Source organism: Ailuropoda melanoleuca, chromosome 17 (assembly GCF_002007445.2).
Source record: "Ailuropoda melanoleuca isolate Jingjing chromosome 17, ASM200744v2, whole genome shotgun sequence".
Lineage (NCBI taxonomy): Eukaryota > Metazoa > Chordata > Mammalia > Carnivora > Ursidae > Ailuropoda > Ailuropoda melanoleuca.
In genome coordinates, this window is record NC_048234.1 from 6,756,774 (window position 1) to 6,783,496 (window position 26,723).

The window sequence follows — 26,723 nt, forward strand, 5'->3', positions numbered from 1 at the left end:
AAATTACCTCGAGGGCAAGATTTAAAAAAAAAAAGAAGAAGATTGCTTTTTCTCTAATTGTAGTTCTATTTTAAGTAAAGGAAACTTGGTACTTAATTCTAAGATGTAAAGGAGTAACAGATATTTGTTATTTTATAGGGTGACTGTTGGATCTGTATGGAACTCATGTCTACCTCGTTTGATAAGTTTTACAAATATGTATATAGTGTATTAGACGATGTTATTCCAGAAGAAATTTTAGGCAAAATCACTTTAGCAGTAAGTACCTGATTTTCCAATTGTTCATTCTGCGTATGCTTGTATAAAGATGCTGCTGGAGTTTTGAATGCACCTATCTGAATGTCCTTCACAGAATGTTGTTGACCTTCCTGGAAAATCATTTGCAATAGGAAAAGAATCGAAATCACTTCTATGGGTAGTTAATACAACCAGTCATAAGAACAATTTATAAAATATGTTCTATGTAAAAACTACAATATTCTGTTCATTAAAATCACAGTGAACCGTAATAGGTTGTGCTGTACACAAAACCAGAAGAAGAAATTCTCTGTTCCTTTTTAGCCTGTTGCTCTGCTTTTCAATCGGTTATATTCTCACTGTTATCTCTAAATTAATCAGAATCACAGCATTCTCCTTGAAGTCCCTTGATTGAAACTCTTAGACGCAGTATCTTTCCGGTGTTTAGGATTTGAGCTGTCTGCTCTAAACCATTGACATTTTCGACAGCAATTTCAGTAACCTGCATTGCTACCAATTTGGCCCACTCACTCTTACCAGAGTACCGAGAAGAAAAGAGGTCCCCTTTTACACGTGTGTTCGTAGTTTTGAAAGTGAATTCCTGATCGTTTTCTTTCTTGCTCTGATTCTTTTAGTTGACAACGGTTGTTCACAAAATCCTATTCAATGGAGTAGAATTAGATCCTTAGAAAGCCCGAAGAATCTGAACTAATGACATGATGTAGGTTAGTGGATATGTAAACTCAGTTTTATAGGAGGTTGTAAGGTAGATAGATATTCTGGTCGCGTGTAGTTTCCTGCCTCCACCACCTCAGCATAGTCTGCCTGCTGATTGCCGGTTGATCCTGTTTGAGCCTTAGAGTTAATGTAAAAAATGCATAGTTTTTGAACTGATTTTAGTTGTGAAAGGGGTGTGTGTGTGTGTATAATAGGAATTTCAAAAATCAGATTAAAGTCATAATAATCTTAAGATTTGTGTTAATATTTTAATTTATTTAGCGAAATTGATGCATAAATTTAAATATTTTATGAGCCAAATGTTACATTATAGACCTTGTCCTCTGATTTTATAAAAAGAAGCTGAGTTATTCTAGAAACTTGTTTATTCTTGGGAAAATATATGGCATTTTATATTGATCAATTTTGTCATCTCTCCAGTATACTAGACCCAGTATTATCTTGGAACTTTTACTGTTTGTAATAATTATAATACAACAATAGTAGAATAATGACAGTAGCTAATGGTTATTGAGTGTTTATTTGCATCAGGCTAAGATCTTATGACATTTTATCTCCATAGTAACTCTGTGGTGAATAGTGTAACCTCCTTTTTACACATGACAGATCTGGAGAGGTTGCGTAATTAATTTGCTTTGAACTTTATATGGTTGTAGGTGGTAAATGATTTAAGCCCAGGCAGCTGGATCCCAGAATCTTGCTCCTAACCACCGTGACCGCAGGATGATTGTGAAGTTGGACAACAGAGACAAAATTATCTTATTGTACATTGCAGTGTGTGTAATATGGATAGACAAATAAATCATTGGTTCATCCTAGATGAAGCACAACATTTAAAATTCCTTTGTGTTAAACCTCTTCTTGCTAATTAATAACCCAGTGAACACGACAGGCCCAGCTGTGCACCCCTGACCCCCAGCAGCCTGATGGAGCAGAGACTTGGCCACTTGATAGCAAATGGTTGGCATGTTCTTTAGTTCCCTTTTAGTTTGAGGTTGCGGGAAATTTTAATTCAAGTCCCTGTTCCCTGTATTCCTGGAGAAATGCCTGATTTTCCGATCATGAACATTGATCAAACAATACCGTAACTTGAGCAAAGATACTTTGACTTTGCCAACATTACTTTGAAGGCTCAGTGCCCAGTGAAGGTGAATGAATAATTTTGAGAAACCGAGGAAATTTGGAAAGACTTATTTAAATCAGAGTTGATAATGGAACCAGACTGTGGACTCTCTCTTACTGAATATTTCCATGCTTAAAAAGTTTGAAGATGCAAGAAATGTACAACTTTATAATGACTTATTAAAAAATTATAAGTTACTGGGTTCTTTTTAGCTGTCAGGGAACAGCATGTAACAGCAACTAAGTTTTCAGATCTAAAGTAATCATTTAGCATCTTTAGTTAACGTAAGAAGTGGACAGAATATTGAAATAATTAAGAATGCAAAGGGCTTCTGGGTTTGTTATCTATGATAAGCTGTGTGCTATGTGATTAAAAGGGTATTGATTGTTTATCCCATCTTTGCTTTTTCTCCCCAGACTGTGAAAGCACTAAACCACTTAAAAGAAAACTTGAAAATCATTCACAGAGGTGAGTATGAATTCTTTTTTATAGATTAGAAATTAATATTTTCCTTAAAAATTAATATTTTTCCTTAATAGGAAAACATTATTGAAAATTACAGTGTCTCTGTATACCCTTCGTGAAATATTTGTATTTTTAACAAAACATATTATATGTACCCTAACACTGTTATTATTTTTTTCCCCTAAAACTTTTGTTATTAATTTAGGGTATTTTTTCCTTTGAGATTCTATAAATTTCAGCTTAATTTATTAGTACATTGAGCTTAGAAATTGAAATAGATTTTGCTGCAAGGTTCTTATTACTCTTAGTTGAAAAACAATTACTCATTTACTCGATAGATATTGTTTCTCTGTGTATACAGTGGGCCCAGAGGTGGTCCTGGGGACATTCAAGGATCTGGAGGATGGTACCTGGAGCAATTTAAAGGCATGCTACTGTCCCTGGTTCTTCTTTACTTTAGAGGATATTTTTGCAAATAGAGATGCTTTAATTATTATTGTACATTGAAATTCTTCTAAAGCGTTTGTATTTATGAAAACAGTGATCTTGGCCTTGTTGGACACAGGTCCAAATATAAACATTTGATGTAGATTTATTGGAAGCCAGTGGGAGCCATGAAATTAATTCAACAGATAGATTAAATAGTTGCTCTCTGTATTACTATGCTAGACTCAGGGTAGTGTGGTGTTGGCTTTGAAGAGGCACATAAGTTCACTTTCCTCAAGAAACTTGTAATGGACAAACCCAAGACAATGCACGACAGTGTGGGATTCAGCCTGACAGTAAATAGGACAGAAAGTAAAAGGTCGTATTCGGAGAAGTGAAAAGACTTACATTCTAGGAAACATAGTTTCTAGTGGTTAAAGAAATTAGTGATTGACTCATTTATTTAAGTAATTTTAGTTTGAGGTTAACTCAAGACCACTGGAATTAGTTAACCTTGAACATCAGAATATTTCACTTAATTTTGCTTTGGCTTAATGCTTCTTAAAAATAATTGTAGGGGCGCCTGGGTGGCTCAGTCGTTAAGCGTCTGCCTTCGGCTCAGGGCGTGATCCCGGCGTGGGATCGAGCCCCACATCAGGCTCCTCCGCTAGGAGCCTGCTTCTTCCTCTCCCACTCCCCCTGCTTGTGTTCCCTCTCTCGCTGGCTGTCTCTATCTCTGTCAAATAAATAAATAAATAAAATAATAATTGTAGATTTTTTTTCTTAATCTTATTTTCTCTTTTGGCCTAAGATCATGTAGAGTTAGATCCCGAAGCAAAATTGTTTTGTTGTTCTTGTAGTTCATTTGCATTCTTGTTTTGGAATTTTCCTTCCTTTTTGACTGTGTTTTGCACTTAAAAGTAGTATCACCTTTAGGGCATTTAATGATTACCTCGGAGACACTTGCCAATCACAATAAAGCTCTAAGACAGTGCCTGAGGAGTAGCTGAATAAAAGGGAAAAGCGTCAAAATAACTTCAGTTGTCCTATTAATAAATAAAATGATGAGTTTATAGCAGCCTTTTTTTTTTTTTAAGATTTTATTTATTCATTTGAGAGAGAAGGAGCACAAATGAGGGGAGGGGCTGAAGGAGAGGGAGAAGCAGGTTCCCTGCTGAGCAGGGAGCTGGCTGAGAGGAGGGGCTCTACCCCAGGACCCTGGGATCATGACCTGAGCCAAAGGCAGATGCTTCACCAACTGAGCCACTCAGGCGCCCCAATATAGCAGTCTTTTTTATTAATTAGGGTCAGTTAGCTTTTGTGCTACAATGAAGAGTGCTTTTGATCACGAGTTACAAAAAATCCCGGTAACTGCCTTAAACTTCAGGGAAATTCACTATCTGTCCTAACACGCCCAAGGATAGGGTGGCTCCAGGCATAAAATGTTTAGGGCTCAAGCTCCCTTCTTTTGGCTCAGCCTTTCTTAATCTGTTGGCTCTATCCTTAGGGTGGTAACGCGCAAAGCAAGTCCCCAGTGTCACATGTAGATGTGACAGCCTCCTGGAGAAGCCCTCCCTCTTCTGTGTGGCTGCCGTAGGAGCCGGCACATCTTCCTTACATTGCTCTAATGTTTTCTCTTGTCTCACTCACCATACCTGCTTCATGCCCTTACCCTAAACTGGTTCCAGGCAAGGAGCATCAGGCGCCCCTGATACGCTTGGACCAGTCAGGCCCCGGGTTGGGGAGGTGTGGTAACGGCTGCAGAGAGGAGGAGGGATACCTCCATAAAATCAGCTGCAAGTTCCGTCAGAAGAGCTGGGGTGGGGGTGGGTAGGGTGGTTGCTTGATAGGCAGTCAGCCTTGTCAGTGATGGCGAGAGACCTTTTCTGGATTTTTTTGTAGATCCCCTTCTGAGTTATAGATCGATGTTTTTGTATCTTGTATTTATTTGTATCCTTTTTATTCACTGAACCATGATAGTGACAATGAAATGGATAGAAGCATTGAGACAGGGATCGAGAATTCATGAGCAAAGGGAGGAAAATTGACCGGACAGTGGATTAGGACTTAGTGGCGATGAGTTCATGGTCAGTGAGGAAGGGGTGAAAACCTAGGGCCCAATTTGGCAAGACTGGAAAACCTGTAGAACCCAACAGAGGGGATTTGGCTTTCTCAAATTTGCAGGAAAGCAAGCACACATAATTCAGAAGGGGTGAAAATGAACCTCAAGGACGACTGGGAGAAAGGGTTGGCCGGGGGAACTTGATGAAGTCCTCCAACGTCAGAAAAAAATCTCTCAAGGAGAAATAGTTATTAAGTGCATGCATTTATTGAATACAAATGAAGTTCAGGTACCGTATTAGATGTTTTAATTTCCAGAATCCTATGAATTAGCAATTATTTTCATTTTATAGATGATTAAATTGTGGTTGCTGAGTAAAAGTTGAATAGTTTGCCCCAGGTTACACTGTGAATTTCGGACCCAGATTTTGAAACTTTGCTTCTCTGATCCCAAAGCTGTGGTCTTTTAGATGTAGTGGATTGGATACTTTCCTAGGTTAGCTAAAAATCGACTTTTTTTTTTTTTAAGATTCTATTTATTTATTTATTAGAGAGTGAGTGAGAGAGAGTGCACGAGCCAGGGGGAGGAGCAGAGGAAGAGGGAGAAGCAGACTCCCCGCTGAGCAGATTCCGATGTGGGGCTCAATCCCAGGACCCCGGGATCATGACCTGAGCTGAAGGCAGACACTTAACTCACTGAGCCACCCAGGAGCCCCTAAAACTCAACTTTGACTTAATTGTGGGCGTATAATTTGTATAGGTCGCGTTTAGGTATCTCTGAGGTAGTTTGTTGTACGCTAGTAGATTAAATTCATTCTTCATATCTTGACCAGTAAGTAATGAATTTGAAACAAGTAAACGTAAGTCTTTTGATGAAAAGAAAGAAAGCATTATAGAATGCCTACATATATTGTGAAGCATCTTTTAAAAAAGATTTTACTTATTTGTTTGAGAGAGAGTGAGAGCACAAGCAGGGGGAGCAGGGAGAGGGAGAAGCAGGCAGGGAGCCCGATGTGGGGCACTTAACCAACTGAGCCACCCAGACACCCCTATTGTGAAGCATTTTTGATACTGAATTTTTAAACATTGGCATTCCGAGCAATGTTTCTTCATTTTTCCTCATCTTCTTATATATTTGTATTTTAAGTACTTGATCACTTATCTTGTCTAAGGTTTTTTGGTATTTTTGCTTATTTTGCTTCAAAATGTAGCTCATTTGATCGATCACTTTTACACGAAATGATCTCTCTCTCTCTCTTTCTCTTGCAGATATCAAACCTTCCAATATTCTTCTGGACAGGAGTGGAAATATTAAGCTCTGTGACTTTGGCATCAGTGGACAGCTGGTGGACTCCATTGCCAAGACAAGAGATGCCGGGTGTAGGCCATACATGGCAGTAAGTGCAAAGGCCAGACCTTCCTACTTGGTAGTCTTTGCCCAGAGAGCCCTCCTTCTGCCGTTGGTCATGCAGTCTCACCATACTAGAATATTCTCCTGTACCCTAGAAACCAAACTGAGGTTCTAGCTTCTCCATGAAACTGTGATATTATCCCAGGGAACTCCTGTTGCATTGTCTTACCTATTCCGCTCATCCACTAGATGGTTGATTGGTTCTCAGAAGGCCTCCACGTTTCCAGCACGCTGTATGCTCTCAAGACTGTCGTAGGTAACACTGTAGGATCATGTGTCCACGTCGTCCATTAACACATGGGAAATGTGGCCTAGGCCACCAAGTGATGCTTCTCTTCCATTTGGAGAAGAGCAGGAGCCTGGAGTCCCAGAGTTCGTAGTAGAACTCAGTATGACTTCTAGGCTCTAAGGCTATGTTCTGAATATTGTCGTCCCTTCCTGAGAGGTGGATGAAACACACTGACAGGTTCAAGGGGGGAGGTCTCAGCATTTGCCAGCCTAGAGGCTGTTGCCCCTCAGGAGACTACTGACACTAGCCTTCCACACGTGTCACACTGCTCTTACCCAGCGCATATGCTGTGCCTACAGGCTGGATTGTGATCTGTGTTTGATTGGAATTTTAGTGTCTGTATTTTAAGCACTCCCCTAGGTGTCGTTGTCTTCCTTCATGTGTCCGTGGTTCTCTGCGGACCAGCACGCCGCTCTTAAGTGGCGACACGTAGGCTGTGCATTGAGGCATTCCCGTCAGCAGCTTCGGCTGCGGTGTTTATGGACTTGTGTGTGCGTGCGCACGTGTGTGTGTGTGTGTGTGTGTGTGTGTGTGTACAAAAAGAGACGTCCGTTTAAAGTTTGGGCTTTGTGGATGTTGACTGGTGAGGCAGATTATTGGGAAAATTTGGAGGGTCTTGCAGTCATCATGATAATTAGGGGATAAATGGAACAACAATTTCAAAAGCAAGAAATAAAAACGTATTAAACATGGAGCATTTGGGAAGTCATATAATTTGCGCATTTAATAATAATGCCCTGAGAATTAACTAGAAGCTGTTATCTACACTTATAGGGCTTGTCACAGTGCTGAGGTAGACTAAGTGTTTGTGCTGTGTGACATTGACTAAGAATTATGTTTGGTTTATGCAGGTTTTTTTTTTTTTAAGATTTTATTTATTTACTTGAGACACAGAGTACATGGGCAGGGGGAGGGGCAGAGGGAGAAGCTAACTCCCCGCTGAGCAGGCAGCCTGATGTGGGACCCCATCCCAGGACTCTGAGATCATGACCTGAGCTGAAGGCAGATGCTTAACCGACTGGACCACCCAGGCGCCCCTGATTCATGCAGGTTTTAAAAATGTATCTGCAGCGCAGCTAGAGCTGAATGTTTTAATTCAGGTAACTTTTACGAAAGAAGTAGACTTTCAGTTTTGGGTAGGAATAAGGTTCACAGGTCCAGGAGGTGCAGGGATTTTCTTTCCCTACGGCTTCTTCAGCCTTGGAGTCAGCAAGCTGATAATAAACTCTCTGCCTGTGATCTTTACTGGACTAAATGAAATGCTTCTGTCCATTCTAGTCTTTGAAGGCCTGTAGACGGACAAGAGTGTGACCGGCATTCGTTTTATTACAAGCCTTATGGTGGCTTGACTCTTCTTTGATACACCTTGACCGTAGGTCTCAGAAATGTATCTTGTCTTTTTATTTAAGATTTATTATTTGTCTTTAGTCTATAGGAATTGTGATTTCTTTTTACATTATTTAACATAAAGATGTATAAAATGTAGAGTTGAAACACAGGTTTTTCCATAAACCAATTGTTAATGTTAACATTTTGGGACCTCCGCACCTCCTCATCTAGTGTGTGTGTGTGTGTGTGTGTGTGTGTTCTGGGCCATTTGAACGTAAGTGGCAGATAATCATGAGTTTCGTCCTAAATGTTTCTGCATATAGCTCCCACGGAAAAGGGCAGTCTTCTATATAACCACAATACCGTGACCACACCTAAAACAGAAACCTAAAGTAATTAACGAGAATTTCATGGCATCACCTGATCCATTGTTCATACATAGATTTCCCAGGAGTGTCCCACAGTCTGGATTTGTCTGATTACCGTTCCCCTGTGAGGAGTTTCAGGCTGTCCGTTTTTCAGCCTGGGTCCTTCGTAGACGATGGGTGACTCGTATTGCATCACATAGCAAAGCACATCATATCAGGTTATTTCACTAACTGTAATGCTCATAGAAATGCTTATTTCCCCCCTTTTAAACAATTGAGACATTTAAAACAGAAATTCATTTTCTCAATTTTTTTTCTTTGTTCCTCTTCTCCAAATGAGTAATTGATGATGTTTTCATTTTCGAAGGATTCCTTCACCCACTAGCCTCACATGCTTCCCCTCTACTGTCCTCCAACACGAAGAGACTTCTGAAAAGTCACAGCAGTTTCCCTGTCTTTGAGTAGAGTTTCCCCTTGCATCTCTTCCCCTTCTGGGATAGAATCCCATCCGTATCGGTTTGTAAGGTACTTAGTCCTAATTGGTGGTAGAGGTAAGAGCTCATTTTATAGCAGTACTTTCTGAAATGTGTCTGTGCATTTATCCCAGGCATTTCTCAAACCCTGACATAATCTCCTCTTAAAGCAGATACAGCCTATTAGGCATGAAAATCTCATCAAGGTCCAGCTCAGCAACATCAGGAAAGTGTTGATGTTTATGTCCTGTTTTGATCTTTGTTCAGCAAATTGAGTAATATACATTCATTCATTCATATTCTGTCTCTGTCTCTTTGGTTTCAGAAAATGACTCTTCAGGATATGCTTTTCATTTTCCACTTGTATCTAAGACTGAAACAGTGGTATTCACTTTTTTCCCTTTGGAAGACCATTCACGTTTTCAAAATATCTGGTAAAGAAATTATTTACCAGTTCCTGTAAGACTTATTTTTATTGGTAGGCTTCTATTACAGACTCTGTCTCTTTGCTTGTTACAGTTCTATTCAGTTTTTCTAATTCTTCTGTGTCAGTTTTGGTAATTTGTGTGCTTTTAGGAATTTTTCCATTCCACCTGGGTTATCTGACTTAGAATTGGGAATTCAATGTCTGTGCTTCCTCGGGTACTTTCTAGTTTCTGTTCATGTCTCCAGCGAATGGGTCATACTTTCCAGTTTCTTTGCATGCTTTATATTTGTGTGTGTGTGAGAAACTGGACACTTTGAATATTATGTGGTGATAAATGTGGACATTTGATATTATGGCCGCCTGGGTGGCTTTGTCGGTTAAGCTTCCGACTCTTGGTTTCAGCTCAGGTCGTGATTTCAGGGTCGTGAGATCGAGCCCCACATCGGGCTCTGTGTCAGTGGCAAGTCTTCCCGAGATTCTCTCTCCCTCTGCTCCCCCACCCCACCCTGGCTCACACGTGCTCTCTCTGAAATAAATAAAATGTGGTGATTTTGGAACTAAATTATTAATTCTGGAAATAAAGCGTGATGATTCTTCCCCTCTTCTCATGGTTTTGTTCCTTTCTGTGAGATGTAGCTGTTCTTCTAGTGATTTTTTCCCTACAGTCTTGTTTTAAAGTCTGTGTTCTTACTCCTGTGTGGTCTCTGATGTCTGTTTCCTTAGCTTGTGTTCTGCTAGTGTTTTGACAGTTTTGTTTTTTGTTTTCTTAGGGTTTTGTTTTGTTTTTGGATACCAGGACCCAAAAAGGAAAAAAAAATCCATAAAGAAAACAAAGAGGAAAAAACCCCCAAATATTCCAGTCTTTGCAAATTGGCTTTGTCCTTGGGCCCTCCTGTTTAGCCCAACCATAGACAAACCTTCCTTCACTTCTGCTTCTTATTTGCCCTCAGTCTGTAGATCAGCCAGACGTTACAGCTTAAGTTCCTCTCAGGTCTTTCCGAGTTTGTGTCCTGCCCCGGGCCTTCCCGTGGCTTTCTAAAATCCTCAGTATACACAGGGGATTTTGAGTGGCTTGATTTTCCAAACAAACGCTGCTGTCTACTTTTCCTGCCATGCTTCAGGTGCTCTGATATATCTCTGTCCCCATCTTTTGCCCCAGCCATCCTCAGGTCATTCATTTGCCTTCCAGTGTGTTCGAGGAATGTCCTCTGCTTTCCTGCCTTGAGTGAGATCCAAGTTAGGCAGAACAGAGGCGGGCACCACACGCAGTCTTCATCGCCCCCAGACAGGTTGGAACAGACAAACACAGCTCTTCATGATTAAGGTCTGCTCTGCTGCTTCCTCTTCCCTCTGGACCCAGGGTCCCGGGTCCAACCCCGGGAATGCCGGCTGCCGTCTTCAAGACTGCTGTTGAGCTGGAGCAGGGATTGGGGCGGAGTCAAGTAAAAAACGCTGCCGACGTTTCCTACCATTTTTAAGTTGGCTTGTTGATTCATTGTTTGCTTGGCTGTTAGAAACTTTGGATTTTTTTCCCCCAGAATTCTGACAGGGTTGGTCATGATAGTTTTTGCTTTATTTTTTCATGTTTCTTTGGAGGGTTGGCCCCTTGGACTACCTGCTGTGCTCTTTTTTGCTGTGGTCACTCCGTATATCATTTTTAATGAAGACAGTATGACTTCACAGGAATTCTGTTCAAATAACTAGGAGACAGCATACAAAGTGGCTTTTTAAAAATTTTACTTCTGGATGACGTGTTATGGTTATTTTGTCAAGAAAGCTTTCTAGGGCCAGATAACTAAGTGGGAATCACCGTGTGGTATAGATACATGACGTCTATTAGCACACTAATCAGAAGTATCGAGAAAAGTCTCAATAAAGAAACATCTTTTCTAAATCTAGCATTCCCCAAATATTCGTCAGTGGAACCCACTTCATTTTTGTGGCACGCGTGTTGATAACTAAAAGAGAGCCTAGTCTGTGGAAAACAGTTTATTCAGTAGCGTTATAAATGATGTAACTGTCTCAGTCAGGCTTTTCATTTGGGAAAAATAAGTTTTCTTCAGGGTAGTTAGCTATTGCTTTTACAGCTTCGTCGATCAGTTACATTCCAGTTCTTCTTGGGCCAAAAATTGAAGACTTTCAACCACAATGAGGCACCACCTCATCCTCACTAGGATGGCTCGAATCAACAAGTCAGAGACCACCATGCGTTGTTGGAGGTATGGAGACACTGGAGCTGTCCTGCACTGCCGGTGGGAGTGCAAGACGATGCAGCCCCTTCGGAAAAAGATCCTGGCAGTTCCTCAAACATTTCAACGTACAAGTACAATAGGACCCAGTAAATTGGACTCCCAGGTATATACCCGAGAGAAGTGAAAGCACATGTCCACACAGGAACTTGCGCATGAATATATGAGAGCCAACAGGTAGGAATAACTCGAATGTCCATCAGTGGATGAAGGCACAAACAAAATGTGGTCTGTGCCTACAAGGGAATATTACTCAGTCTGAGACCAAAACAAAGTACTGATCCATGCTCGGACACGGGCAGACCTTGAAGACATGATACTAAGTGGAAGAAGCCAGCTATGGAAAGATCACACACACTGTGATTCCATTCATATGAAAGTCCAGAATAGGGAAACCTGTAGCAACGGCAGGCAGATTAGTAGCTCTGCGGGGTGGGAGGGGGGCAGTTGTAGGACAGTGAGGTGGTGATGGCCAAAAGTGTGGGGTGGGGGAAAGGTTCTAGAACTGACTCTGGTCATGGTTGCCTGGCTCTGGGAATATAGGAAAAGCCATTGAATTGAGTGCTTCTGTTGGGTGAATTGTGTGGTATGTGGATTATATCTCAGGAAAGCTGTTAGAAAAACGTTAACTGAAGGCCACCCTTCTTTGAGTCAGTAGTGGGACTGCACACAGTCCCGGAGAATATTGACTTCACAGAAATCAAGCTTAGCAAACAACGTCCAGCAACATTTCTGTCATCTTTGGAAATGTGGATTTGTAGTTGAGTAACCAATACCCTATCTTTGTGTAGCAGTTGGAATGCTTATTTCTGAATGTTAGAAAACAACAGCCCCCCACCCCTACCCGATCTTGGGTGTTATGTCCATGCTGGTTTTCTTTTTATTTATTTATTTATTTATCATGTATTTATTTTTTAAAGATTTGATTATTTATTTGAGAGAGGGCGAGAGAACACAACGAGGCGGGGGGTGCAGAGTAACAAGCAGAGTCCCCACTGAGCAGGGAGCCCGAGATGGGGCTCGATCCCAGGATCCTGAGATCGTGACCTGAGCTGAAGGCAGATGCTTCACTGACTGGGCCACCCAGGTTTCCCCCATGATGGTTTTCTTCTAAGAAGAGGTTTCTACTTTAATTTTGAATTTCTTAAAGATTCTTAATATTTTTTGCCTAGTAAAACATTTTGTAATATTTGGGGAAAGAGTCAAGATCTGGTTTTTTTTTTCTCTCTTGAATGCATATATGTGCACATTCCCAAATGAGGCTCACATGTCACTTTTTCTGTTTGTACCTGTGACTTTGAGATGAACAGCTTATCCCCAGTGGCTTGATATTTTCACTTCCTAGTGACTTTGAAATCCCATCGCATTATGCCTGTTTTTAAAAATGTTAAATGAAATAACTCTACATTTTTTTTTAAAGATTTTATTTATTTATTCGACAGAGATAGAGACAGCCAGCGAGAGAGGGAACACAAGCAGGGGGAGTGGGAGAGGAAGAAGCAGGCTCATAGTGGAGGAGCCTGACGTGGGGCTCGATCCCATAATGCCAGGATCACGCCCTGAGCCGAAGGCAGACGCTTAACTGCTGTGCCACCCAGGCGCCCCCTAAATGAAATAACTCTACATTTGAAGATCTCTACTATTGATAGTTTTGTAAATATATTTCTTATTGGAAGATTATGTCTGTGTTCAATAAATAAAAGGTAAAATGCAGACTAATAAAATAGAGAATTAATTACCCATCAATTCATTCATGAAGGGAAAAAATTGTTGTGAGCCTATGTCCTGCTACGTTTTTATGTAAACGTAATCTTATTACACATATGCTTTTTATCTGCTCTGTAGGCATTTGCAGGCATGTTTCTAGGTCGATGCATCTTTATACATATAATGAATTTAGCCACTATCAATTAACTGACTTTCTATTTTTGCCTGGTTGTGGGTTTTGTGTGTGTGTGTGTGTTTTGTTATTCTGAATATTGCTGCAAAATTTTTAAGCTGTGTCTTCACGCAACTCTTTCTATTTTTGTTTGGCTATAAAAGTTCACGCCTCTCGAGACCTTTGGGGAAATGATATAAAATTAAAAGGGTGTTTTCTAAATAGGTGTCATTCTGGGTTAGAGTGTTATAGTTTTATCTTTGTTGAGTTGATAGGCCAGAATGGAATTTGTGAAAAATTTCCTGGGATTTTTATTATGTATTTTAAAATCATTGAAAAAGTTAGATACTTATGCATTTTTTCTTATATTTGGCCACTTTTATGTATTAACCTTTGTCCATTTTTCTATGAGGATAAAAGTCCTTTGTACTGATGCAAAATGTAATGAGACTTTTAACCCATTTCTTATTAGGTGACATATGTTTTCCCAGAAGTTGTCCTTTGTCTTGAAATTTTACATATTTTGTGGTTGAATTGCAGAAATAGAAAAATTCCCTGTGGTGAGTTTATCAGTGTTACCTTTACGGTTTCTGGCTGTTAGCATGTCTCGAAGGATCTTTCTTATGCCAAGATTAGACATGGTTGCACAGTCAAGTTGGAGTACCTAAGGTTAGGCTTTTGTTCTTTACATTTTAGGTTTTTAGTCCTGCTGTGATTGGTGTTGATGTGTTATTAAGGGAAAGAGAGTAACTTTTCTCCCCACAGATGGTTAATCAGTTATACATTTTTTTAAACTTTTATTTTTTTATATTTATTTTTTTTAAAGATTTTATTTATTTGTTTGAGAGAGAGACAACATGAGCTGGAGGAAGAGGGAGAGAGAAGACTCCCTGCTGAGCACAGAGCCAGATGCGGGGTTTGATCCCATGACCCTGAGATCATGACCTGAGCCTAAATCAAGACTCAGATGCTTAACTGACTGAGCCACCCAGGCGCCCCTATTTTTTTTTTCTTAATTAAGAATAATTAATATATGGTGGTGTTAGTCTCATGTGTATAATATATTGAGTCAGCGATTCTATGCATTACTCAGCACTCATGGTGACAAGTTAATCCCCTTCACCTATAAAATAAAAATTTTATTTTTAATTATCTGTTTATTCAAACTCCTTTGTTTAGAATCAGTACTCTTGTACTAAATTCTTGGATTTGGGACTGTTTCTGGATTGTGTTGTGTCATCTTTCTGTATGTTTCATATGAACAGTGTATCATTATTAAAAATAACTCAGCAGGAACCTAACTGGCATCTCACTAGACATATAAATTCCTTTGGTTATTGCATTTTTATGTTCTTGAGTCTTCCCAATGAAAAATATGTTGTTTCTCTCCATTCACTCTGGTTATCTTCATGTTTCTTGTTAATTTTTCCTTCTCACAGGCGGTACACATTTCTTAATAAATTTTTTCAAATTTTGTCATCATTTCTGAATACTTTATACCCACTATGTGTGCTTTTTCTCCTTTTTTTGTTTTCAAGCCCAACATGGGGCTTGAGCTCATGACCCTGAGATCAAGACCTGAGCTGAAATGAAGAGTCAGACGCTCAACCAACTGAGCCACCCCGGTGACCCGTTTTTCTCCTTTAATTCTTTTTGGACCCTTCCTAGTGGGTTCTTTTGCCCCCATCACTGCATTTTAACTGCTGTCATCAGAGTGAACACCATCTTTTATGTTGCCGAAGACTGTGGTGAGTTTTGAGTCGTGATCTTCCATAGTTTTCCTGTAATGTTTGAAATGCTATGTTCTTGAAGGACTTTGTCACTCGGTTTCGTGACATTCCATGCTCTTAGCTACCTTCCTGGCTGGCCTCTCTCTCTCTCCTGGTTCTCTAGGGCCTTCTCATGCTCCCAGTCTCTTTACACTGGTGTGCCCCAGGGCTGAGTGTTCAATCCCTTTTTTTCCTCTTAACCACCCAATTGTTTTTAGTGAGTTCATCCAATCCTAAGGAGTAATACCTTCTGTCTCTTGTTCAAGGCGCAGCATCTGTCACTTAGTGGATGCTCAGCAATGACGAATGCTCATGATTTCTTTCCTGTCCACATCTCAGCTGTCAATTCCAAAATCATGTGTCTAGTTTCCTACTTTATAACCCTTCTTAGATCCCATAGAAGTCATAAATATAAGAAGTCCATTACTGAGCTCTTGACCGCATCATATCACCTCTCTGCTCCCTACAAGATCAGGGAACTGTACCCCTCCCACCCCCCGCCCCATCAGTTTGTCTGTATTTCAGCAAATACCAGCTCTCTCTTTCCAGTTGCTCAGGACATAGACTTGGGAGTTTCATTTCCTTCTACTTTCCATATTCTGCATCCTGTCCATAAGCAAAGGCTTGTCTGCTTTACTTTCACAGCATGGAACCCACCCTCTTTTTAAAAACCACGGATTTCCTTGGCCGGGCCGCTGGCATTCCTCACCTGCCTGATGGCTGTCGTTCCCAGAATGGTCTCCCTGCTTAACCTTGTTCTACTACGTAGTCTGTGCTCAACACAGTAGCCAGTTGTCCTTTCCAAGCATTGTCAGATGACACCACCTCATCCCTAACTCCTCATAGTGGGCCCACAATGCTCTGCGTGATCTGGCCCTCAGCTGTCTTTCTGAATTGCCCTCATGTTACCTTCAACCTCGTTTGCCCAGCTCCGGCCACCACACTGACCTCTCTGTTCCCCATGTGTATGGGAGGATATTCCTCCCTCGTGGTCTTTTCCTTCCTCCTTGGAACTCTTTCCCCTGTGAATACTTTTTTTTTTTTTTTAAAGATTTTATTTATTTATGCGACAGAGACAGAGATTGAGATAGAGACAGCCAGCGAGAGAGGGAACACAGCAGGGGGAGTGGGAGAGGAAGAAGCAGGCTCATAGCGGAGGAGCCTGATGTGGGGCTCGATCCCATAACGCCAGGATCACGCCCTGAGCCGAAGGCAGACGCTTAACCGCCGTGCCACCCAGGCGCCCCCCCTGTGAATATGTTTAATGTGCCAGTTTTTCACTTAGGTTAGGACTTGAGGCACATGCTTTGATAATCCTTCCTGGACCACTGCCTCTGGCATGGTGCCCTCCCTTTCTCTCTTCTCCTGACCCTGCTCTGCTTCGTAACCCTCATCACCACCTGATGATTTGTTTCAGTATCTGTATCTCCCAACCAGATTGTAAGCCCTTTGAGGCCTGAGTCTTTGTTCCCTGCTGTATTCTCGGGTGCTAAGACAATTTTGTGTGGCTATTTTGAATGTAATGTAATGTGTTTTCCTAATAATTGCTGACACACAGAGGGAAGCTATTTAGATTGATATGTTAATTTTATAACCAGCCAAATTACTCATCTGCCTCTTTTTTGAATAGGTCTCAGACTGTACTCAAGGTACCATTCTGCAAATAATTTTTGCCTTGGCCCTCTTTATATATTTATTGATCTTTCTCATACATGCATACGCATTTACTTTTCTCATATTTACTTCTGTTGCTTTGCCTAGAACATCTAGATGTTGAATGACAATATTGATAGCAGGATTCTCATGTTTTTTTGGACTTGAAAGCAAATTTTTTTTTTCTGATTTAAGTCTGTGTGCATTTCTCTCTGTGTGTGTGAGAGAGAGAGAGAAGATGAGAACGAATCAGGAACAGCTGTTAAAATTTTATTAAGTGCCTTTGTGGTGTCAGTCAATCCATGAGGAAATGTTTCTCCCTGCATAGTTACTGATAGGATGATCATAGTAATTTATTTCCTGTGGTTGAATCATTCTGGCATTTGAGAAATAATCCCTACCTGGCTCATAGTTTATATGTTTAATAAATTTTTACATTTGGTATGTTAATATTTATAATTTCTGCATAAAAATGTTTAAATGAGATTGGTTTATAGTTCATATTGTGAAGGTTTTATATGGGCTATGCCAGCTTTAAAAATTGAATTGGGAAAATTTCCATCTTTATTTTATTCATATAGTAAAAAGTTAATGATTATCTCATGAGCGAAACATGTTTGACCTCCTTGAGCTCAAAAAAGTTTCCCCAGACTTCAGAACATCTGTGGTGGCATAGTTTTCTGTTCTTTGAGATTGAAATCCATCTTAGCCAGGAGTCTTTGAGGAAAGATAGAGAATTCTTCAAAACCAGTGAAATTTTACTATTTCCTCAGCATCAGCATGCGTGTGGGTGTGTACATGTGTGTACATGTATACACATACATATTTTTGTTTTCCTAGTTGTTTTAAATGTTAGATGTGAGAGCTGTTTACTGGAATGTTATTTAATACCCAGAAGTGTGGTAGTTTAAAAATTTGTCCACAGTTTCTTCCCTACACTTCCCTTTAAAAGGTGGAGACCAAGTACAGCCTGAAGCATGGACTGAACTTAGTGAGTCACTTCTAATGAAGAACATAGGGCGGAAGGGACATTGTGTCCCTTCTGAGAGTAGGTCATAAAAAAACATTGTAGCTTCTTTCTTCTTTCTTTCTTGGATTGCTCACTTTGGGGAGAGCTAACTACCATGTTGTGAAGACACTTAAGCAGCTTTATGAGAGACTCTGGTGAGGAACTAAGGCTTCCTGCCAGGAACCGTGTGAATGAGCTTGGTGACAAATCCTCCAGAATCCAGTAAAGTCGTCAGCCCTACCCAACATCTTGACTGTAGTCATGATTCACCCTGAGCCGGAACCACGCATCAAAACTAGTCCCTGAATCCTGACTCACGGAAACTGTGAGATAATAAACGTTTGTTGTTTTAAAGCTACTAAATTTTAGGATAATTTGTTACACATCATAGCTAACCACTACAAAGTTGTTTCATTGATTCTTTTTAATCTCTTGGTTTATTACTTCCTTTCAGAGCTTTTTAGCCTGTACATTTCTGCCTTTTGGAACATAGTGAGATTCTTTTTAGCATGATCAGTGATCAGTTAAAAATGAAATATTGGAAAAGGCCAGTTCTGCATTATTAACTACATTTATTAAGCCCTCTTTTTCTCCTCTTTAATCCAAGAAAATTAAGGAAATTTGTTCAAAATCTGTTAACATTACGATTGTCAGTTTCTCCTTATTTCTTGGTTTTTATTTTATATATTTCAATACAGAGTAACTTGAGTTGTGTATTCATTTTTATATATACTTTTGGATATAAAATTGTTTTATCTTTTGTTGTTGTTCCTATTTTTGTTAATGTTACATAGCCTATTCTCCGAGTTGATGTTTTCCTTTAAACTTCATACTTTTAAAAACTTTTTGTTTTTCAAACCTGTACTTTGGATTTAGATTTAGGATGCAGAGTCTATAAATAATTTCATGAATCTTAAATATCTACTCTTCGCAAAGAATAATTTTCAAAATGTTAAACATATTATACATACAAGTAAAGAAAGAACCTGTCAAAAATACATTTAACTCATTCATAAGAACACCGGAGAGGCAGGAAGGTGAGACTAGCTCAAGAACATTTGTGTAATTCAGTATTTATGGTCCCTGAGGAAGGAACACTGGGATGGGATGGCTCATTCAAATACAGTACTGCTCCACATCTCCAGGCCCACAAAGAAGTAACTTCTGGGGTTACCAAACAGAAATCATTCACATCCCTCACGGGCAAAAATATTCCAGCAATCACGTAACTTAAGTGTCTGGCCCTAATGAATAATAAATATCAAGTGAAATGAAAGGACACGTAAATAATCCTTGAGTAGGCTTGCCAGTGCTCCAGTATGATCGAAAGAAGTCCTCGTTTGACTTTTTTACAGGAGTTGGGTAAGTTTTCTTAGCACACATGTGCTAGAAACTCCAGCTCTTTGACATAAACATACAGCCATTTCAGGAGGACATGACCACCAGAACCACAAATGGTAGGCACCCGTTGTAAGTATACACTTCGGATTTTGACGAATGTGGTTACTCATGTAGTCACCTCATCAGTCAAGAGATGAAGATGCCTGTCACCAAAAAAAGATCATTGGTCCTGTTTTCTGTCAGTGTGAGTTGGACTTGCTTTTCCCGGAGTTTCATCTAAATGTCATCTTACACTGTGTGCTGGTTTGTGTCTTGCCTTCTTCTCTCTGCATAGTGTTTTGAAGAGATAGCCATGCTATTGGGTGTGTTAGTTCATTCTTTTTACTGCTGAGACGTTCTGCATTGCACTGATAGACCACAATTCATTCGTCCATTCACCTGTGGATAGCTTGACATTACCAAGTGTTTCCTTACCTGCTGTTTCTGTTTATTGGGTCATTTTGCTATCAGCAGTGTTTTGTAGTTTTCAGTGTAGGAACTCTTGAACTCTTAAATTATCCCTGAGGAATTCATGTTTCTTGATGCTACTGTTGTAAATAGAATTTAAAAATATATTTTCCAGTATTTTTCTTTTTTAAAAAAAGATTTTCTTTATTTGAGAGAGAGAGAGTGGGGGAAGGAGCAGAGGGAGAAGGGCAAGCAGACTCTGCGCTGAGCACAGAGCCTGACATGGGGCTTGATCCCAGGACCCCAAGATTGTGACCTGAGTTGAAATCCAGAGTCAGATGCTTAACTGACTGAGCCACCAGGCACCCCTTCCAGTATATTGCTGTTGTTATAAATAAAGACAGACAATTTGCATATTTTGTCACTGTGCCCTGTGTCCTTGCTATTAATTTTAGAGGGATTTTCTGTGTAAACGGTTGCAGAAGTTCAAGTGTCCGTGAGTAAAATAGTGTTGTTGTTTTTTTTCCTCCTTACTTTTTTGTACTGGCTAGGTCCTCCAATATAATGCTGAATAGAAGTTGTACCTTGGGGCACCTGTGTGGCTCAGTCAGTGAAGCGTCTTCCTTTGGCTTGGATCGAGTCCCTATCGGGCTCCCTGCTCAGCGGGGAGTCTGCTTCTCCCTCTCCCTCTGCCACTCCCCCTGCTTGTTCTCTCTCTGTCTCTCTCTGTCAAATAAATAAATAAAATCTTTTAAAAAAAAAGTTGTACCTTGTTCCACATTTAACTAGGAAGGGAGTGTTCTGGATTTCACAGGTAAATATGATGTTAGCTCTTGGTGATTTTTGGTTGCCCTTTGTGAAATGAAGTTTCCTTCTTTTCTCTTAGTATGCTAAGAACTGAATTTTGAATTTTGTTAGATGCCTACATTTATTGAGATGGTGGTATGATATTTCTTCATTTTTCTGTAAATTTGGTGCAGCACATTGCTTTTCAAGATTTAACTCAGCGTTGTATTCCAAGTGGTAAACACCACTTGGTCATGATTATTACCTCTTCACATGTTGTCATTTAGATTTTCTCATGATTTTTGTTAACAATTTTTGTGTCTGTGTTTATGAGGGTTACGAATTGTGTTGTAATGTCTTTATTAGGTTGCCGCAAGTGAGTATATTTGTGTAAGACTGGTGTTATTTCTCTCTTGCATTGTTGAAAGAGTTCACCAGAACCCATCTGGGTTTTGACTTTTTTCATGGGAAGGTTTTTTAATAACAAATTCATTGAAAAAGTAGTTTTCAGTCTATTCAGATTTCTGTATTATTTTTGAATAGGTTTCATTTTCAAATAATGTGTCCGTTTCCTTCATTTCTGGAAGAGCAGTAGTAATGTCCCCTCTTTTGTTCTGATTTTAGTCATTTGTCTCTCCTTTTCACTCTATCAGTGTAGCTGAAAGTTTGTCAGTTTTGTTGATCGTTCTAAAGAATCCTTTTGGGTTTTGTTGTCTTTCCTCTGTGGTTTTTGTTTGTTTTTGTCTATTTTACTTGTTCTTCTGTTTAATTCCTTGAAGTTGTAAAGTGACGTATTGATTGCGATCTGTCTTGTCTTCTAGTATTTGAATTTGGTGCTATGAATTTCCCCCTCAATACTACTTTCACTGCATTTCCCAACATTTGATAAGTTCTGTTTCATTTGCATGTAGTGCAAAGTTAGTTGTTGTTGTTGTTGTTGTTTTACTTGAGGCTTCCTCTGTGATCGGTGTGTTGCTTAGAAGTGTGCTGTTTAGGGGCGCCTGGGTGGCTCAGTCGTTAAGCGTCTGCCTTCAGCTCAGGGCGTGATCCTGGAGTTCTGGGATGGAGCCCCATGTCAGGCTCTTCCACTGGGAGCCTGCTTCTTCCTCTCCCACTCCCCCTGCTTGTGTTCCCTCTCTCGCTGGCTGTCTCTATCTCTGTCAAATAAATAAATAAAATCTTACAAAAAAAAAAAAAAAGAAGTGTGCTGTTTAATCTCCAGATATTTGGGGAGCTCCCACGTAACTCTCTGTTACTGCTTTCTAATTTAGTGATTTTGTGATCTGAGTACGTGCTTTGCATGATTTGTCTTTTTAAAAATAAGGTGTGTTTTGTGGCCCCGAATATGGTCTATATCAGTGGATGTTCCATAAAACCTTGAGAAAAATGTGTATCATGCTGTTGTTGGACAGAATGTTGTCCTCTCTTGGTTGACTCTCTGGGATTTTTATGTAATTCATATCTCATCTTAAATACATATTTTCACAACTAAAAACGAAGTAACTTCCAGTGAATACTGATGCAGCCACAGTACTCATGCTCAAAACAAAACTACGTAAACTAGGTCTCCAAACTAGCTGTTAGCCGACAGGCAGAGATTAGAACACAGTCAGCTCTTGTAGTCCTGGACATTTCTTTCAATAGCAGTGACTCTCAGCCTTGGCTGAGGACGGTTGTCAGCTCTGTGCTAGTGGCTCTCTCCTCCTTCTCCATCCCTGACACACTATGTAAATGATGGTCCCTTATTTCAAGGAAATGTAAAGAATGCTCCCTTCACAGAAATTACTAAAGATGACTTTTGCTGTTTGCATGAAAGGATAATATATTTTGACAGTGCCTTAATTTGGTTAAAAATGACTAATAGATATCTTTAAAGAGACGCATAGTGATGCATTTAGCTGTATGATGAAGAGTGGGTGGAGTAATTACAATGGATTTGGCTCATGTTTGTGCTTGTATCTCAGATATATTGTGGTGTGGCCTTATTGAAACAGACAAGACAGACGAGACTTACTCTTTTTTTTTTTTTTTTTCTGTTTACCACTACTTGCTTACTAATCTGACCCTGTAATTATTTTTTTCACTTTTCCAGTTTTCTTCCTTTTTTCTTTTCTCAGCTTCCGGTTTGTAAATGCTGGTGAGTCCTTTGGGGGAAAATATTAGAAGAGTTGCTTTGTGCTCCCTTTATGGAGGTGGTATTGGGTTGGGTTTTGTTGTTGTTGTTGGTTTTCAGTATGATGATGGCTTCCTGTTACTCCCAGTCTGACCCTAGACGTGGATTTTTCTAGGAGTATGCTGGCATTTCGGCTCCCTACCCAGCTGTTGCTTCCACCCTGCTCCTTGAGAATATGCGTAATTAATGACCATGACTTCTCTTTCTGTTCCAGCCTGAAAGAATAGACCCGAGTGCGTCGCGACAAGGATATGACGTCCGCTCTGATGTCTGGAGTTTGGGGATCACATTGGTATGTTCGTCACGGTGGTGTAGCAGGAAATTTAGAATGGAAAGAAAATTTTATCAGCCTTCCACCCCTCATGAGAACTGCTTTTTTTCTCCTTTTTGCCTCTTCTAGTCTTTGACTTTATTTACCTATTTTTTTCTCTATGGTTATAATCACAGGGACTATGTCTTCTAGTTGTTGAAAAAAAGTCTGTATTTTGCTCTAAAAATCAAACCAGAGTTGACGGTTTTCCTCAAGGTTTTATGCAGTGCCTCGGGCCCTTCAGTGTCGCTCTGGATCTCTTGGCCAGAGTTACTAGGAGTCAGCACCTGCATCGAGAACAGGGACAGGGGAGGCCGGCCCACCTGCAGTTGGTGCGGCGGTGACCGGCTCCTCCCACCTGAGGCAAGAATAGTATGTCTGGTAATACTCTGTACGGCGTGTGCATCAGGCGGACATGTTTACCTGTAGGAGGATAGTTTCTACCTGGAATCTTCTGTTCACCGAATAGAAAAGTCACGAACGAGTGAGCTGAAAGTAACTCAGTTCCGGAGGAACACGAGCTACCTAGGGGATAATTCTAATAAAAGTTCTTAAAGAGACACCGAGAAAGAAGAGTGAGGAAGCTACTTAATTCTCAACTAAGTACAATGAAATAAACTCTTCTTTCTCACCTGTGACTGTACTGAAATTTTCCTTCTGTCTTAGAAGTATCTTTATGTGCTTATTACTTCCTCATTAGTAAATTTTGTTTTGAAATTGTAGCTCTCTTTTCTTGTGCTTGCTGTTTTACCACAGCTCGGCATTTTTCTGACTTGGGACAGCTTCTTCTATGTTCTTTGAATTTCCCATCACTAGATGGGGCCGTGTCCTGTGTGGGAGGTGGCCCAAACTTCTCCTTTCATTTCCTCCCATTTTTAAAGGTCCCACAGCCCAGAGGTAACACAGGTTCTGAGCAGAGAATTTTTGTGCAGCCCAGTAAATAATCCCCATCTGCTCACTGGCGTTATGTGGTCTTGAGATCTTCCTGTAGTTGAGAATCACACACCCTTGCTTGTGATCCTGGCGAGTCACATTGCCGGGCCTAATGAATTCTCTGTACCGAGAACTGAGGGCTACTAGCTCACCTCTGTGGCAGACTCCCTCCGGTTTCCCTCGTGACCTGGTACGGGCAACACCTCCTGGAGTCTTTTCTCATTGTGAAGCCAGCTGACCAAAGGAGGGAAGTAATCCCTTCTTTGTTAGTTAGGAGAGAACGTGGAACTTGGGCGTCTTTTAGGTGTGGTGACTGGTCCAAAGGCCTACAGCACAACCTATAGCTTCCCGCCGAGGTACCTAACTGCGTGCATGTAAAGGATATTCACGATTCAGAAACACCTGTGTCCAAACCGGTTATGTTTACAGAGAGTATTTACTTCATCATAAAAACAGAATTTTGTGAAAAGTTTTAACAGAAACATTTTCAGCAAGTTCTTTTAGTATATCTGGCTAAACTTTGTTTAAAAGCAAAGCATTCAGTACTTACAATTGCTTCATAATCTATTTTCCATATGGATAATCTTATAAAAATTAAGAAATGTGTGAAATTAATTTCTAAGTTCCTGAGTCCTTCACTTTCTGTGGTACATTTTACCTTTCCCTTCTCTTATTAACATCTGTTCTCAAGAATGAATCTGATGAAGTTATTCCTAGTGTTGTAAATAACCAGTAAGGTTCACTTTGTCCTGAGCATCTGTATTTATGTCAAAAAGAAACCTCAGCCAGAGGACTGAATTTCTTCCTGTGTGTGGCATGCCTGCCTGCCCCCCACAGACGTGTGTGTAACTGGGGACAGTGGTGAGCCGAAGGTGCCATCTTAGGGTGAAGGAGGACTTCCCATCCCAGCCTCCCATTGGAGGATGCTCTCACATTTGCTCGGTAGCTTTCCTTTCACTGTATAAACTAGTAATTTAATATTTGACTAAATCGATGCCATCCGATAGCCCTAAGCTGAAAGCTATGAGAGAGTCACCTCAGACAGCACTGTCTCTCAGATGCCTTCTTCTCCGATGAGCTTGGAGGTCTCACCCTCCCATATCCATCACCTGTCAGTGCACCTAACAAGGGGCTCATTTAGGCCATGCTGCAGATTTAGACCCATTTTTTGGAAGAAGCACAATTTTTTGGTTTTCATTTGGTTTTCATTATCCTCAGAACAGAGTGAGAGAAAGGTGAGAAAATAGTCCACAGGTATGTTTGACCTTTGGTGCGTTGGGACATATGTCCGTAAGACCCTTCAGATCTGGTTTGGTGTGGTTTAGAGATACTGTCCCGAGCACCGTTATTGGGGTTCAGGATTTGGGGTTTGACCCAGACTTGAGTTCTTCAGTTACAGAAATATCTGCCTGTGGGTGAAATTATAGTAACCCCAGGTTGGCTGGAGAACAGAATTTGCATGTTGCTTCCTTTGAGCTCAGGTTGGGCTTTTGTTGGTTGAAAGTTCTCTTAGCTTAAAAATGACTTTGGCCACTGTTCTGGACATGGCTTTCCATTCAGATAACTACAGATTGTGCACACTTTGCACCAGGAAAGTTCTAGAACCAGCCTTCCAGGATTCTTCATACAAAGGAGTCAGAGTTAAGGGCTACCTGGTGCTCAGGCAGCGGTGACAGTGTCTGGGTTTAAATCTGGCGTTTCCTTTTAGTCCCCGTCCTCGAACTCAGTTGATCTTCTCTTATCTTGATTTCTAAATAGCCCTTCCACTTAGTCTTACTACCTGTGAAAATTTCCCCTCACCCTCATCTGGGTTTGATTCAAGGCTTTACAAGAATTTTGCTTGGAATTCAGATTTTCAATGTGGGTGTTCCAGCGAGGAGTAGTCGGTAATGCCCAGTGTATTTTGTTTTTCTCTCTGTGTTCTCTCTAGTACGAGTTAGCCACAGGCCGGTTTCCTTATCCAAAGTGGAATAGTGTATTTGATCAACTCACACAAGTCGTCAAAGGGGACCCTCCACAGCTGAGTAACTCTGAAGAAAGGGAGTTCTCCCCGAGCTTCATCAACTTTGTCAACTTGTGGTGAGTACTCGATTTCTGAGTTCTCGAAAACCATGTGTTGAGGACAGCGAGGCTTACTTATTCTTAGCTGCCTTGGTCCTTTACGCTGGGGAAGGGGAGCTTCTTCCGATCACTCTGCTTCCTAGCTGCGACTCTGGGTCACACTGGCCACACGGAAGGTTCCAGCTGGCCTGGAGGGCATCGCTCTCTCACTCTATGACTGAATACTGATGAAAAACAGATGTCGGGGTCGGGGGGCTGCTGCCTCCAGATTCCGAGTACCTTGTACCACACATAGAACCCAGGCGGGACTGGTCATCCTAGTCTGATGTGGGTCTAACAGTGCAGTTGTACTGGAATCACCTGGAGCTTTTGCTAAGTCAGGACCCGCCCAGGTCAGACTGCAGGCGCAGGGGCGGATCTCCACTCTGACTCGGCCTCTAATGCGGTGGTGTGCGTGTGCTGGAGCCAGGCCATGAGCGCAGCTGGCGGACCACATGCTGGCTCTCTGAAACCTGTTCCAAGGGAGGAGTGAACCGACCCCTGGTGGTGTTTGTGCCCTTCTAACGGTGTGTGTGCACGTGCACACCCGTGTGCGTAGAACGTAAAAATAAACGTGCAGATATGGCAGGAATCCAGTCGTGCTTTGTACTGTTTCAGTCTGTGTTTTTTTGTTTTTTTAAAGATTTTATTTATTTATTTGACAGAGATAGAGACAGCCAGCGAGAGAGGGAACACAAGCAGGGGGAGTGGGAGAGGAAGAAGCAGG

The 26,723-nt window shown here is 40.8% G+C and overlaps 1 protein-coding gene across 1 annotated transcript in view; it reads left to right on the top strand.

Moving 5' to 3' along the window:
* Positions 1-26,723, top strand: part of MAP2K4 (mitogen-activated protein kinase kinase 4) — a 152,696-nt gene that overhangs the window by 102,394 nt on the left and 23,579 nt on the right. The window contains exons 7-11 of the mRNA XM_034647282.1: positions 139-258; positions 2,515-2,566; positions 6,320-6,447; positions 22,868-22,945; positions 25,827-25,975. Coding sequence (XP_034503173.1) covers positions 139-258; positions 2,515-2,566; positions 6,320-6,447; positions 22,868-22,945; positions 25,827-25,975 — 527 coding nt within the window. The remainder of the gene's footprint in view (positions 1-138; positions 259-2,514; positions 2,567-6,319; positions 6,448-22,867; positions 22,946-25,826; positions 25,976-26,723) is intronic.